The sequence below is a fragment of the Apostichopus japonicus genome, chromosome 1 (assembly GCF_037975245.1).
Source record: "Apostichopus japonicus isolate 1M-3 chromosome 1, ASM3797524v1, whole genome shotgun sequence".
In the NCBI taxonomy this organism is placed as follows: Eukaryota; Metazoa; Echinodermata; class Holothuroidea; order Aspidochirotida; family Stichopodidae; genus Apostichopus; species Apostichopus japonicus.
The window spans coordinates 5469913-5486282 of record NC_092561.1 but is presented as its reverse complement, the minus strand read 5'-3'; the positions used below and the strand labels follow the sequence as shown (position 1 = coordinate 5486282).

The 16370-nt window shown below is 39.8% G+C and overlaps 1 protein-coding gene across 1 annotated transcript; it reads right to left on the bottom strand.

The window, feature by feature from the left end:
* Window positions 1–5793: 5793 nt before the first annotated feature.
* LOC139963890 (uncharacterized) lies at window positions 5794–14561 on the bottom strand. Its single transcript, XM_071965138.1, has 4 exons — window positions 14350–14561; window positions 12541–12650; window positions 11066–11188; window positions 5794–9948 (listed from the first exon to the last, which is right to left on the bottom strand). Exons 2-4 carry the CDS (start codon window positions 12554–12556, stop codon window positions 8198–8200), a joined length of 1890 nt encoding a protein of 629 aa, XP_071821239.1. The 5' UTR covers window positions 12557–12650; window positions 14350–14561; the 3' UTR covers window positions 5794–8197.
* Between the last annotated feature and the right edge of the window lie 1809 nt (window positions 14562–16370).

The following is a 16370-nucleotide window of genomic DNA, read 5'->3' as shown; positions in this document are numbered from 1 at the left end:
GCTAGATAATTTCAATCTGATATGATATGATATGATACACCTCGTATTTCAATCTGCGTATTACGCCACTTATATTTGAGTTGACGGACGTGACAGAGAATATAACAAATCCTGCATTGTGATTGGGTCTACGCTAAAAGCGAGATTGTGTGGCAATTTGTACAAAGCAAATCTCACAAGTAACGTTTTAGTCTTACAATTTTCTTTTTCACATTTTGAGGACAAACTAAAGGAAATTCTGACAAAGAAAGTGTTTTTGTCTTGAGAACAGATGAAATTTTTAGTTTTCAATACATAATATGGATGAATTGGCTGATTTCCGTTAAAATTTCACGAATATTTACGTGGTAGTAGGAAATCAACAGAACTTGTTCATATTTTCACCATTTCTTTACATATATTTGGCCTTTGAAAAGTATTACAGCCTAATCACAGAAGAGTTTAATTTGTTGTGTACCCGTTTTGTGACATTTTGGAAACTATCGTACATTTGCGATGAAATTTGACTCATTTTATGAACGGTTGTTTAAAACGACCAAGTTAAGTTGCAACCATACTACTACGCACAGTTCAACACAAGCTCATATACATTTAGTCAGCCGACGTGTATGAATCCTGACCATAGTTGATGGGTCAGCCAAAACGGGGCACAATCCTCGTGCCATGGTATTGACAGGGCTTGGGCAGCCTCCCAGTAAAGTGCGCTTCTTCTCCTTATAGGTTTTTTATTATTTTGTAAACGCTTACATCCTGCCTAATGTGCTTGTCTTTCTTTACCCTTATCATGACTGCATTCGTAGTATTTCAATTAGTCTTGGGGCCATGCAGCATCGATCAGGCTTGCCCCCCCCCCCTCTCTCTCGACACACAGTGTAACGCAGCATATGAATGTTTTTACACATTATGGTATAACAAATGGGGGGGGGTGGGGGAAAGCACTCTGCACCGGATGGAGCCGTCAGTACCGAAATCCCAGATCTGGCTTAAATATAGCCACATGAAACTTCCTTTATATGGCCCAAAATGATATATATATACCTTGCGGATATATCCCGGCAGGGTGGGTTTGCCAGGTCTCGGGGGCGCAACGTCCCATTAAAAGTAGTTTCCATCACTCATTTGAAGCTTCCAAACTTTGTGTGCTGCTTAATTTTCTTCCTATTCATTCGTTTCTTCAAATTGCTATTGTTTGTATTTACCTAACAGTTCTAATTAACCTGCAGCAGCCATTGCACGGCTCGAACAGGAATTTCATTCTGACCATGCATAAAGACTATCCAGATATGTAGATTAAGTTTTATGTGCATGGCCCATGATAGGACCAGATATAACTGGATAGACGTAGAGATTTATCTGGCCATATCAAGCGAGATTTAATTGGATATGTATAGTTAATCCTGATAGGCAGATTAAGTTTCATATGTGCCAGATATAGATGCCATAAAATTGACCATATATAGCTTCATTTGATATCAAGTTATATCTGCCAAATTTTTTATCTGGCCAGATATAGGCTATATAAATTCCAGATCTGGAGCAGATCTGGCCCAGATTGATATTCGTAGCCCAAATCTGGGATTCCGGTAAGGCCTAGTAATACGTACCCACGTGTCCCGGAATGATCACAGGCGAGCATGCGTGCATGTATTTTGTCTGTTAATTTGTCTCGGCTGCCGGGATCGCGGCGGACATGATCTTCAGAGCCAATTCATGATATGGCCCCTATAGTTAGAGTAAGTTGGTCATGCCCACCTTCCTCCCCCCCCCCCCCCTGCGTTTGGTCCCCCAAAGTTAACGCACATGCACTATGCAATCACAGCCGTTGAATTTTTACAAAATAACTTCTACGGTACCGTTCGTACGTACGTACAACTTATTCTGACAATCGATGGATAATGCAAAGCTATAGTAGTACAGTTAGCCTCATCGACCCGCCCGAGTTGGGCAATGGTTCAAATTTAGTGATTCATAGCTCATATTCATTCGCTCCTTTCAAACTTAGTTGACATGACGTTGAAAGGAGGCCTAAATTAAGAACCCCTTATAGTCCTGTTTGATCCTATCATTGTCCTGCAGAGCTACAGTGTTAAGGACCTCTAAAAAAGTCCTGCAGGAATCCTTCACTAGTCTTGTTTAATCACATATGGGTGCCCTCCCTTTAGAACACTCCCTGGCCATGAAAATGTAACATACTTATAAGGACAAACTAAAACAAATGACAGCGAATGACCGAATGACAATTGACTTTGTACAGGGTTATTATCATTCGCGAAAATCGCGAATGACAGCCATGGGCGGCGATCCTGGGGGGGATGGGGGGGATATATCCCCCCATGAAAATGGGTGGAGGGGATGTAACACACCATATCCCCCCCACCAAATGCCAGGAATAAGAATATTTTCATGCCTTCATTTATGCATCATCGTGAATGTACGGCTCTTTTTTAGCTTCATTTCTCGCCTACCATAAACCGTCTTTATAAAGCAAGAATAGTTGACTGTAGGCTTCATTGGCCCTATAACAACAAAATGTATTATTGCGCCCACGGTATTTATATAGTACATATATGCACCCTCATAGTATTCATATAGGCCCTATAGTAGGCCTTCACACGTACATGTTCCCTATAGAACAGCTGAGAATCTCATGTTACCAGGGTAATGCTTAATTAGGGGCGTCGGAGCGGTTCGCCGGACCAATATTCACGGCGCAAAAAAAAAAAGAGAAAAAAAGTAGCACTAAGAAGAAAAAAAAGGCAAAAAATAAAGAACCAAAATGAAACATACTTCAAAATGTGTTTCAGAAGATTAATCGGGTACAAAAACAGACAAGGGAGAATGCACATAAGAAAAGCTCGGGAAGTGCCATTTCCTGCAATCTGGGAGGCATTTTTTCAAAATTTTCTCCATTACGCTACGCGCCAACCAATGGTGGCGCGTAGCGTAGTTTGACCTTCCAAACGTCCCCCCCCCCCCGATAATTATGGTAGATGGCCACACTCTGATCTTCCGTACCAATCCCAAATAGCTTCCGACGCCCCTGTTAATACACGTACGTTTCACCTGGATGCCCTAGCAATCGGTACCTAGGAATGTAACTATGTGTAGTTGTGTATTGCATGTGTATAGGCCTATAATAGCCTGCATGAGGCCATTTTCTTCATCGAATAATATAAAGAGCTCTCGAACATTCTAACGTAGCGCCTGAAACAAGATTGACAGGGGCAATTTTCCCAAAATAACACCCGAAATTAAAAAAAAAGTATTTTGGATCCTGATTATGAGATATTTCGGACATGATATCCCTATTTTAAAGTTGGGTATATGCCGCATGGAAACCTCGGCAAGTGCCGTTTCCGGCCATCTAGAGGGTTTGTAAATCCCAAAATTTTCTTGTACGCTTCGCGCCAACTCATGGTGGCGCTACGCTTAGATAGTCAACAAGGTCATATCCCCCCCACTCAGAAGTACGGATCGCCGCCCATGATGACAGCGAATGACAGCGAATGACAGCGAATGACAGCGAATGACAGCGAATGACAGCGAATGACAGCGAATGACAGCGAATGACAGCGAATGACAGCGAATGACAGCGAATGACAGCGAATGACAGCGAATGACAGCGAATGACAGCGAATGACAGCGAATGACAGCGAATGACAGCGAATGACAACGAAGAATATAAAGTTGCACTAGAATTTCCTTCAGAAAATCGCAAATCGTACGATTGCCCCCCCCCCCCTCCCTAAGCCACTGTTACAGAGTAGCTCCATAACTGGCGCAAATGTTCTCAATTTCCAGTCCCTTTTGCACCCCCCCCCCCTAAAAACAAATTTTGTCATAGAAATGTCCAATATAAGGACTCTTCCTGAAATTTTTAGCCGTTTCAAGATTATAGTACTGTTAGTTTCTAACATTTAATATTGGAAAAAGACGTTAAATTTACTTTTTAAAATCAGACTTACAATTTCGCTTACTATAAGGTGCGTTTGTATCTTGTCCGTACTTTACTAGATCTGTAAGCCACGCATTTCGCGTCCACTCGGTTTGCGTGGCTTTGATATACCCACGAAGTCTGAACTGTGATATCCGGTTGAAGCAAATGTCTGTGCTGTCATTCACTGTCATTCGTTTTAGTCAACGCATTTTTTTAGTGTGTACTACATATTGTCATTCGTTATGTGTAACGCAATTGTCATTCGTTTTAGTAACACCCCTATTATAGCCCCTCGATCGATCAACAGGCGCGTAGCCAAGGGGGGGGGGCGAAGTGGGCAGCCGCCCCCCTTGAACATATTTTTTATTTTTATTTTTAATGCTTTTATGATATCGCTAGTATTTTCAAAAGAGAAAATGCTAAGATGCAACTTACAAGGCCTGGGAAGTGCCATTTCCAGCGATCTGGGAGGCATTTTCAGCCAAAAGTTTCTTGTACGCTTCGCGCCCATTATGGTGGCGCTACGCTTAGTTAGTTTGTAATGCCGATTCTACAGTTTCGCCCCTCCCTTGGCAAATTCCTGGCTACGCGCCTGTCGATCGATCAAGTTCTCAATAAAATGATTCCTCCATGCGTATCTGCTCTTTTTCAAACTTTATATTGCTTAATGAATTAGCATCGACATATAACAACTTCGCAACCCGTGGCCGGTATCTTCTGTAACCAGGGATGGAACTGTTCTGCTTGTATAGCTGATATACCCCCGGAAAAATAATTCATTTCAGTTACTGCCGAATACAAAGGTACTTAATGGATACCGTAGAAAATACTACCGTATATATTTTTCCGAAGTGGTCTTTACGGCGACCTGAATTGTAATCTTTGAACCTAATGTTATACCCGGTAATTGACGTTGTGCAGGTGGGCCTAACATGCAAATGTACGGGAAAATTAGATTTCCATATATCTTAGATATAAATCATTCATCCTACAAAATGTAATGCATAGGTCATTAAGGGAACTAATACTTGCAAAATTTAACAAATTTTCCGAAACTAAGGGCAAACTAAGCTAAACGGGGATACAAATTTAACCGAAAAACCAAGGTATGTACGGATGCCCCCTATGTACATTGTAGTTTTGCCTAATATATATATTCTATTTAGACGCATACAACTGTGGATTCAAGCACATTTAAATAATGTTTTACTAACATGTAAGTTAGGTACGTGGGGGTTGGAGGTGGGGACCAAATTCTGAAATCTCCAACCGATTTATGTAGGGCTCTGTTTTTATACGTTCCAGTGTATGTCTCGAATGAAACGATCGAGGATTGCAGCTTTCATCTTGCTTCTGGTCCCCCGTTTGTGGAATTCACTCCCTGTAGATATATGATCTCTGGACTCACTAAATTGATCCGTTTAAGCATCGTCCTAAAACTCATCTTTGTTCACATTTTTATTAGATGCTTCTGTTTGTCATCACCTGTAAATTGCTTTGAGGAACTTTTATTGAATTGTGCACTTTACAATATTAATTATTATTATTACTAGCTATGAATGAAGGATCTCATGAAGAGGAGTGTTGCTGTGGGTTCCTTGAACTCATTGCCATTAAGGGGGACTGCGGGGGTCCTCCCCTCCAAAAAAGATTAAATGTTAGACAAACTGTTTCTCGGGCACAGATAAATTTGCTGCAGTGAAGGCAGTAACTTCTGGTAAAGCTATACCTCCCCTCCCCCCCCCCCATTTCCCCCTTGCCAGTTGGACTGTGGCATATCTCAACTTAAGTTATGCCTAAATAACATCCTTTAAACATGCACACACTGGAGAAAGAAAAACTTCACAAAGTAGAAATATATTATTTGATGGTTTTTTAATATTTTCTCAGTTTATCTTTACAATTTTCTATGAGAGTTTACTGGTAAATAACATTTCAACAAATTCTTGCACATTCTGACAAACAAGTTATGCCAATTTACCAAATCAGTACACCATGTTTCTTCTTGTGATTCTAAAAACATAACGAAAGATGCATGACACTTTTTTTATCTGAACAACCAAAATATACACAAGACATATACAAAGTAATTACAGAAACGGGATAATATGAAGAAAAACCTGACAATTAGACGATATAACTTACAAGACAAAAGAAAAGCAAAGAACTTAGTTATATTTTACAAGATCTGAGAGGATTTGCTATCAAAACAATTTGGTACAAATTTTTCACTTGGCTAACAGTCTAATAGTGGGTCCACATTATGTATGAGTTGTCTTCAGTTTCTTCGTTATAATAGTAGTAAGTTTAACTGACATGCAAAGGTAGAGAACACACAAAATGAGCACATGCCACAATACATAGCGCAAGTTCCAATACCCCCCCCCCCCCCCACACACACACATGATATCTGGGAAGAAGTCGGGAATTAATCATCTGACATTGAGGAGAAGATTGATCATACTTGTGTAATAAATACTGCACTAAACATTGCACTTGATTAATTAACTTCATCAAGAGTAATCAAATGTACACCATTATACATAATTATTTATTAATTTCAAAACATGCAATCCAAAAGTGGTTGAAAAACCCAAAAAAGATAACTTGGTACAATAAGTGCAACCATATTGTCGAGATGAATAACATCACTGGTTTTCAGAGACTAACAAAAGTACAACCAAAACGAGAGTTAATATTTTGAACAGTCCTCTTTTAACTACATGATGATGAAATTGAAAATATCTAACAAGTCATTTCATTGAAACTCTTCATCAATGAACCTAGGTCTGACTGGATCATTTATTCTTCATTAGGTCTCTGTTACAGTTAGGGTTACCATATGTCCCAATTAAAAGGGATCTTCTCGTCTGCACCAACAAACTGAATTGTCACGATTTTCTGAGGCACTTTGTGAAGTCAGAAAATGTCAAGTTAGCAAACTAAAATAAGTATGGCATGTAGCATACATCACTAAACATGAATGTTTTAAAAGAATGACATAATCGTTTTCAACAAATGATTGGTGGCCAATTGACAGCTTCTCAGGAAAAGCTGTTGGTAAAGTGGGGCTACATAGTTGCAACAAGTACTCACACCAACATCTTCCAATATAAGTTTATACTAGGAACATGGTGTCAAGGTTGTTTAGACCGCACAACGACTAAACATACAGTACTACTATGTATGTTTATATGTATTTTTGATCCTCCTGCAAACAGGAACTCGCGAAGGAGCCATCATTGGCATATCAAAGCCGCAAGCTGACCGAAGTCAGTCTCTTAGATTCATATTTAATGTCCATGATTATGTCAATGATTATGTCCATGATTGTCAATTGTCAACAAAACAGTAACTGGACGACATACATTAATCTTGGAGTGACTCGAACTCGGGACCTTATGACTGAATGGCACCGGCGTTAACCACTGAGCTAACACTCCTAAACGCATTGTCCCACTATAAACGCAGTGTCCCACTTTTCAACCAACGAAATAACAAAGAAGGTAAACCCTAGTTACAGACATCTGTAGAGCAAGCAGTGGATGATGAATTGTCATCGGCAACAGAGAGAACTAAGCCAAAGTATTTTAAACTGACTAAGGAAGAAGCTGCAACATCTTTTACAATGCAGCCTTGATCCAGGGATACCTATGTCAGGAAGTGCATGTATTTTCCACCACACTTGTCTTGAATCAGTTTATATTGCTCATCAGACTTGAAGTGAGTCTTGTACCATATTTGTACTTGTATTCACCCTCATATTTTGTAGGTACATTTTATATTTTTTGTTCATCTTTATATTGTGAGTACATTTTCATATTTTTGCACATTTTATAGGAAAGTTTTCATATCTATGTATATTATTTTACGTCTTATATGTTGTTTACAATTTTGAATGTTTTGAGCTCTTGTTATCAACAAATTTCCATTGTATTTTTATATGATTGGCTGAATAAATATATCTTTATCTATATGGATTTGTATTCATACTGGTACTCCAGGCATTTTTAGATATCTGTCATACTTGCTACTAGTGTAAGATTCTGTTGTCATACTCACGCTTACACACTGTACTCATGCAACAAGAAATCGATTTTTACTCGTACTCATGCTGTTAAACTAGTGCTACAAGTCATAATTAACTTACTCATTGGAGTACCACTTCAACAGAAGATCGGTTTCAAAGTTTCCACTTCGAGTTTAATAATTTCATTTTTCTGATCGCGTCGTCTGACAGGACCGAATGTTTTCCATGAATCACTCCGACTCTTGCTTCACATGCAATTTCACATGTTCGTGCATCTCGACTTTGGTGATGAACGGTTTCTCACAGGAGGGACAATCAAATGGCCCTTGGTTATCGTGCAACTTCTCGTGGACGGCGGCTTCGCTTCCCGTCTTGAATTCCAGTTTGCAGATGGGGCACATAAACAACTCCTGGACCCTGTGGCTCATTTGATGGATCTCGTAAGCTTGCTGGTGGACAAACTTCTGGAAGCATATTCCACACTTGAGTCTTTTGGTCACCGTGATCCCGAGCTCTGGGTGTCTCTTCAGGTGACTCTTCAAGACGTCTTTCCTGACGAATGTTTTGTCGCATATCTTGCACTGGTAGGGTCTCTCCCCCATGTGTTTCCGCTCGTGCGCGATGACGTTCTTTTTGTGCTTGTAACTCTTGTTGCAGAAGTTGCATTGGAAAGTCGGTTCCTCACCAATGTTTATGCCGTGAATCTTTCCGTGCTTGTGCAGGTGGCCGATCTGCGTAAACGTTCGTAGGCAGACCTTACACTGGAAAGGCCTCTCTCCCGTATGGATCATCTCGTGGGATTTCTTTTGCGACTTTTGACCGAACCTCCTGTCGCAGAAATGGCAACAGAATGGCTTATCTCCTCGATGGATCATCTCGTGTCTGATCGCGTGAGCCTTCTGGATGAAGGATTTGTCGCAGAACTGGCACTTGAACGGTCTGGAGCCGCTGTGTATACGTTCGTGGTTCTCCAGGTGCGGGGTCTTCTCAAACTCTTTATTACAGTATTGGCATCGGTGATCGCCCTTGGAGGCGGACGTCCTCTGAATCTTTTCGTCGGGAGTTCTCCTCCTGTTGGTGTGGGTTCCCATGTGCTCTTCCAGGTCTGCACGATTGAAGAAGATCCTGATGCACTCCGAGCATTTGAATAGCGCCCCGGCTATGTGGATGTTCTTGTGCAGGGATAGAGCTTCCTCGTGCTTGAACGACTTGTGACAGACGTCGCATTGCAGGTACGACTTGTGTTGACTGGTGTGGATTCTCCTGTGCTGTTCGAGGTCGGAGCGCCGGGAGAAGACCCGGACGCATTCGGAGCATCTGAACGCCGCGCCGTCCGTGTGACAGCTCTTCTTGTGCGAGGACAGTTCGTCGACACGGTCGAATACCCTGTGACAGATATTGCACTCCACCTTGGCGTGAGAATTCCGGTGGTTTTCCATCTGCAGGCTGGTCGAGAAAAAGTAATCGCATATCTCGCATTTGAACATCACCGATGGATCGCTGTGACTGGCCTCGTGCGCTCTCAACGTTTCTCGGTCCGTGAAAAATTTGTCGCAGTGCTGGCAAATGAAGCACTCTCTGACACTTCCTGCCATGGGGTCCACAATAGAAATCTCTATAACTGATTCGCTGGCTTTGGGGGACCGTGATTCAACTGATGATGCCTCCTTCACGAGGCTCTCTTCATGTGAAATCGTGCGGGTGGAGGGTCTTTCGTCATTTGTCTTTGTACTCCTGTGAATTGTTCCATTCGCCTGGCTTGATGTAGTATCATCACTACAACAGCTGCCATCGATGGTCTCTTGGAGTGGTTGTTTTGTCTTGGATGTTGCCCTCGAGGAAGGAAACTCTTCTACATGGTGATCACTTCCATCGACTTGTGCGATAATAACCGTGGCATCGCATTCGCTGTCTAGTTCTTCCTCTTTCAAGTTGATCGTTAATCTCACAGCACCGACATCTCCGCCTCGGAAGGGATTACCTGCGGTAAGACGAACAGGTTAAAACAGTATGAAATGTAACACGCAGTTCTACTTTATATTAATACATGTTACCTATTAACTCTCACAGAGTTACTATTAATGAGACCCACTGTTTCTGTTTGTCTCACTGTCAGATGTCCAATTCAATCATGCACAAATCTTAAATTAAATGGAATTGTGGATATCTTTGACATCATAAATGATGCAAGTCTGGTGAATGCTGTTTACAAAGAGTGAAAACCATGAGCATTAGTTTGACTTGAGAATGGTTTTGGAAATCTCAAGGATTTCGGCACCAAACTGCCGGGTATTTTTAATTGTTTCTTTAAAAATGTCCAGGTTTACATCTTTTTTGGGGTCAAATCAAAGATGGAGTCACTGTACTATCTCCATCAGGAAAACATTATCAAAGGCACTTGATCGTATGTCTTTTGTGGAAATTGGTGTCTTATGTCATGCAACACTGCTTTCTAGAACTGGAAATATTGCACCTTTTGCAATGGTGTGTGCAAGGAAAGGGACAGGGGTGTGGGCAACCAGGCCCCACCTCCCCACCACCAGTAGGGGGAAAAGATTCAGTCTGGGGAATTTTTTTACATTTAGCCAGTGAAGAATTTATAGACCACTGCATCGGTGTGTACCTCACACAAAAATTAAGAGTATTTATTATCACAACGTTGTGTTTAGAGCACTTATAAAAATAATTAATAGCCTAAAAAAGCCTCAGAATAATTAGCAATTTATTTCTTGTGTTTGGAAAGAAACATTGACAAAAAGTATGAAGATTATAGTATCGTAATTGAGTAAATCCAGTTCACAAGGAGTGACCACTAACAATCCAAACAAGTTTAGGCTCTCCCTGCCCAAAGTTTGAGGTGTCATGACTGGCCAACCGGCTTCCTATCCAGAGAGGCATAGTTTTAACTCAATCAAAATTTTACAGATTCTATAGAAACAAGTTTAATGGATTAAGATGTGAATCCGCAGGGGAATTTTATGTGGTAAATTGTTTATAATATAAGCCAATGTAACCAAACTGAACTACATTTTACACAGAGAAATAAAAATAAAAGTACACCACTGAGACTTCAGCAAATGTATCAAGTTAAGTTTTACCTTGAATCTGTTGCTGCAAACTTCTTTTTTCTGGTTTTAGGAAGTTCGGATCGAACATGTCTTCATCTGTGCCGCCGTCATCTTCACATCCCACACCGCCTCCACAGAAGTAGTCATACAGGTCTGTTGTATGAGGAAAATGAAAGAAATGGTACAAAGTACAGTATTAAACAGTGACGTTACAGTGTTGGTACAGACTGTATTGTATACAGGGAATAACTTATCTGATATCCCCAGTGGCGTTGCCAAGGGGTGGCCTGGGGGGGGCATGTGCCCCCCCCCCCCAAATTGTGCCCCCCCCTCCAGATTTGATGTGTTAAAATAAATATTCAAACAAAAACTTTATCTGCCTCAATTAAAAACATAAATATCGGACAGACTAAGCCCAAAAATTCTTGAACATAAAGTTACTTCAAGTTGCAAAATATAGCACCAGATTGCATCTTAGGGCCGGTAATTAAAAAAAAATTCTCAAGGGGATACCCCCTCCCCTTAAACCCCTCCCACAGGGATGGCATTCACAAATATTGTCAAATCATTGTGCCCCCCCCCTTATTAAATGCTGTGCCATTGGATATTCCATCACAAAATGCTAGGCAATATAGCCGAGTTGCTGTACAAGGCGAAAGATGTATAACAGTTTAACACAGGAGGAACCATTTAGTATTTTTAATAAGCTACAAATATCAGAGACTTCAAAACAGCTATGTACACAAAGATTGAACATCAAATCATTTCCTGCTGTACAGTTGTAAAGTCTGACTTTTATGACATGTATGTATACATGTACATAAATTTGGACTAAATTTTTCCCTTTTTTTCGTTTACAGGAACTCATCATTTACAGCGGAAGTGACAAGATTGATAAATTCACATTAATTAATATCAATTTGACACCATTAACGACATCTGAATTAATCAGGATGTTGTCACTAAGAAAGTAACACAGGCCTGAGCTTTTACTACAGTTCTGGTACTGAGTACCTGTAGCTCTAGTATCTGAGACTCGTCTGGGAGCGAGAATGGAAGTACAGATGAGTAGCAATGAATTTTCAGTGCATCGTCTTGCACGGAAGAAGACAAGGAGGAAAACTTCAAATACACTGATCAGGAGTGGCAGTTCGCAACCACAAATGAGCTAGAGTTGCTTTGCTACTTTGACATGATCATGGTTGGAATCAATTAGCAACAAACTTTTTCAAACTTGATAACTTTTCTGCAAAATGCTATCTTCCAAACTTATCAGTAATGAAACACTGATAAACTGTTCAATAGTCACTGTTTTTTTTCTTATCATATCGAAAGAATATAGTACTCTTCTTGGGATGATGCAATAGGTTGAGGGTGGCCTTACTAGGCTGTACAGGAATTATTGTACATAGTCAACACAATGAACTAAATTTAACTAAACATAAATTTGGTAAGATGATGGTCATTTCTGAGTGTTGAAAAAGATCCATGAGGTTACTGTATACCTTTGCTGTCTTCCATTTGACGAAATCGTTCTCTTCATGCCGTGGTTAGTACATAACACGCTTTCCTGAGGTCACATCTACAGCATGGGTGCTGTAAAACTTCAAACTTCCTACAGAAATTATAAAAGAGGAACATGCATGCATATAAAGTAAAAATGTAGTGATAATGTACAATGTTTGTTCTCACATGAAAAGTCCTTCTTCTGAGCAACTCACTGAGACTTTTGGCAGTTGAAGATGTTACCCTATAAATCTTTTGTGGTCATAGAGATTCTGAAACACTGAGAAGCTGAATGGTTGAACCACTAAACCAACTTAGTGGCTCACATCAGTCAATGAAATTAAGGGGTTTCACATTGAATTAAAATTTGAAACTGTCCATTGATGATAAGATCACCAGTACGGTTATATTTCAAATTTTCCAGATCATTTGACATTCAGTGGGAATTATTTAGCAATGAATACAAATGAAATTCTGTCTAATGTTACTTGTTAGTAATCATTTTCATCAGTAGACAAGAAAAGTATATTGTAAAGTAAACATGTACAAGATGGAAAATTTGTGATGTAGCCTATGTATTAAAGCATATACATTCTTTAGTTTGAAGTTTTATTTTGAATGAAGTGTAAACAAGGGCAAAGATCAGAACTGAACTAAGGCTAGGCCTTTTGGGCAACATTAAAGCATAGCCTATTGGCCTATACTGAAACACCTGTTTGTTGGATAACTTATTAGTCCAATATATTTGATGCGCCCAACTTACAAAAGACTTACCAAATGCATTCTCAAGCTGAATGAGTGTGGCTTACCATGAGAGGTTCAAGATACTGTAGAACAGTTTTGAAACAAATTTAGCCTATGACAGGATTTGGCTTTGCACCATAAGCACCATGCTTTTTGGCCATGGCGTAAATAAGTTGTTCTTTGGGTAATGTAATGGCACAAAAGAACTGTGTCAGAAAAGTAACCTACCCCAGCATAACGTCAGGATAAATTCATGATATAACCTAATTAGGGCTAGTTGTCCCTTTATAAATTGTATACTAATATGATGGTAAATTTTATAGTAATTCATGTAATTTATAGTAATTCATTTATAGTATTCATGTTCTTTTAAGTAAAAGGCAGAGGTGATGACGATCATGCTGATTTAGCTCAGTGGTCTAGTTGTATCCTTCAACTATGTGATTTCACCTATCGATGGCTTAACCAGATTCTGCCAGAAATGTAAAGTTTTTACTTGTAAGTTGTAAAGGATGGTAGTCAAACTGCTTGAAGCGAATAATTACCCAACTTATCGCATGCGTGGAAGTTTTGAGTATAATTCTGCTAAATGGGTGAAATTATTGTCGAAATTGTCTCAAAATTGATGTTTCTTATCTTACTTCTTACTCTTTAGTCTTAGTTCCACTGTGGCAATTTTTGCTTGGTGTTTAAAGTGGCAATTGAAGTGGATACAATTTGAACAACAAACACAGCAACTGCAATGCCTATCAGTGCAGCTACATGTGTATAACTATCAGACTGTACGCAAAATAAGGGACACTGGAAGTTACTAATACTATATACACAACCATACTAATATTACTAGGCCTGCGTAAGTTAAGGCCTACTTAGGCTACGTTAAGGCCTTAACGTAAGGCCTACACCAGGCCTAAGTAATGCTATTATTAAGCATATATTCATAGACTAGGCCAAGGTAGTATTACACAATTTGCTGGCTCTTTAAAAAAGACAGTTACGTAGTAACCAGACCCCAAGAAAACAACAAAATTTAAGATTGAGCTAAGAAGTGAACTACGACCCACTATTCTCTGTTCATTTTCGGTCCTGTGTGAGTCACTGGGTTAACTGCAGAATAGCATCTAGGCTATAGCCTACTCGTTACAACTTCAAGTCAAGGATTACTTCATACACAACAACAACAATGCATGTCTGATATAATAACACAGTGCTGTTGTACTCCTACTCCTAGGCTACATGAGTATACCGTCCCTTTTATTTTTGGAGGAGTGACCCTTTAAACGTGTCAGGTTCGTCACTGTTTGGGTCTAACACACAAACCATCATTAGTAAGTTTCTCAGAACTTAAAACTCATAGGACAAGACACATTTTATGGCGTCAAGGAAAACATGTTTACAATGTATAAGAAGTTTTTGAAGGTCAAAATGTGTTAGATGTGTTCTATAGTGTTTTACTGTTGCTTATATGAAGTTAATCAACCTTTTTTTTGGTTTATTTCAATTTTAGAATATATAAAACAATTGAATAACTTTAAAATTTAGCCTGCACTGAGGAGCCTATGTACATCGTCAAGACTTTCAACTTAAAGGAGCATTCCAGAGAGTAATCATATATCTTGAAAACCGGATTGAAGCTATCGGATACGTAACTATCATTGATGAGTGATGACTTGATTAGTAATGCAGATGCACGGTGGATTCATGGACACGGTCATGGGTGTCCACTGAGGTCCGGCCTTCTGGTCATCATTCGATATCTCAGTTTACTCAATGTAGGGAAAGGCCATGCAGAGACCAATGTCCACCAACTTTGTGTGGACACCGATTACAAAGTCAGCTTTCTCCCGGCCAATCCTACCCTTAGATGAAATGTTGGAACTGGCAGACATGCATTTGGGGGCCGGGCACATGCTTGCATTTTTCACCAGTCGAACAGCTTCATTTCCCCCTAATTATGTGCAGTTTTACTTCCCCGAAATGGTTCCGAATGACAAACTTGTTGTTTATTACTGTTTTGAAGTTTGAAGTGACTGAATCTGCTACCGTGGAAAGAATGACCGTCATCATGATTGGCAAAATTAGTAAGGAATTAGTAAATGGTTTTCATAATCATTTTACCATCATCATCATCATTGAGGTGGGTCGATCTCATAGAGCAGAATATAAGTTCTTATATTCTGCTCTATAGTCGATCTCAGTCGAGCAACATTGTGTCGACTAAACACATTTCCGCAACCGTGTGTTGACAATTTCTGTAAGTGCGCCCTCACTTAATTTGTTTTTTTCATCAATAAAACTGATTATGGAAGTTTACAGTTTTATTTGGTTATGAGCAGGGTACACCGCTCTCTTCCATACTCTTTCTGATATCCTTGATAAATAATGATTGTATGATCGTGTAAATTGAAGGGGTGGGGGTTAAAATTTAAGAATTAGGATTACCGGTAATATGGACAGAGGCAATGATGTCACGATCAGAGTTGATCTACATAAATTAACATGTGCAAATTATTTGTAAACAACAGGCAGTTAATAGGAAGTGATAAGTGGTTGGGGGTTAATTGTCAGCAGGAGAGAAATCATTTACAGAAATATTGCGCTCATAGGCTGCATTGCTGACTGAACTTATTGCTGAAGTTTAGAAACTAATTAAGAAGAGAAGTGATGAACAGTTATTTCCAAAGCTACAGTCGAGTAGAAATGCCAATCCCAGCCCCCCCCCTCCCGTCCCACTCCAGCCATGTGGTCGAAAGTGAGGCTTGCATTTCCTTCTCCGAGGCAGGCTTTAAATTTGAGGATTCTAAAATTGGGCTGGGTCCAGGATTCAGAGCAAAATATGTCCTTGAGCCCACTGTGGTCCAAAGACTGAAGGGACTGTAGTCTGAGCTTGTGTTAAGTACTTCGGGTGTCGATCATGGAGTATGAGACCAGCTATCGTCTGAAATTCATTTGGCACACTCTTTCTATAGTTTCAAATATATATTTTTTTTATCAAAACAAGGTAAACAGTGCAAAAACTGCAAGTTCCCTCATGCAAGTTCTTTATTTTTACTCATGTTTTCTTATGCATCTCGAAATTCAGTAT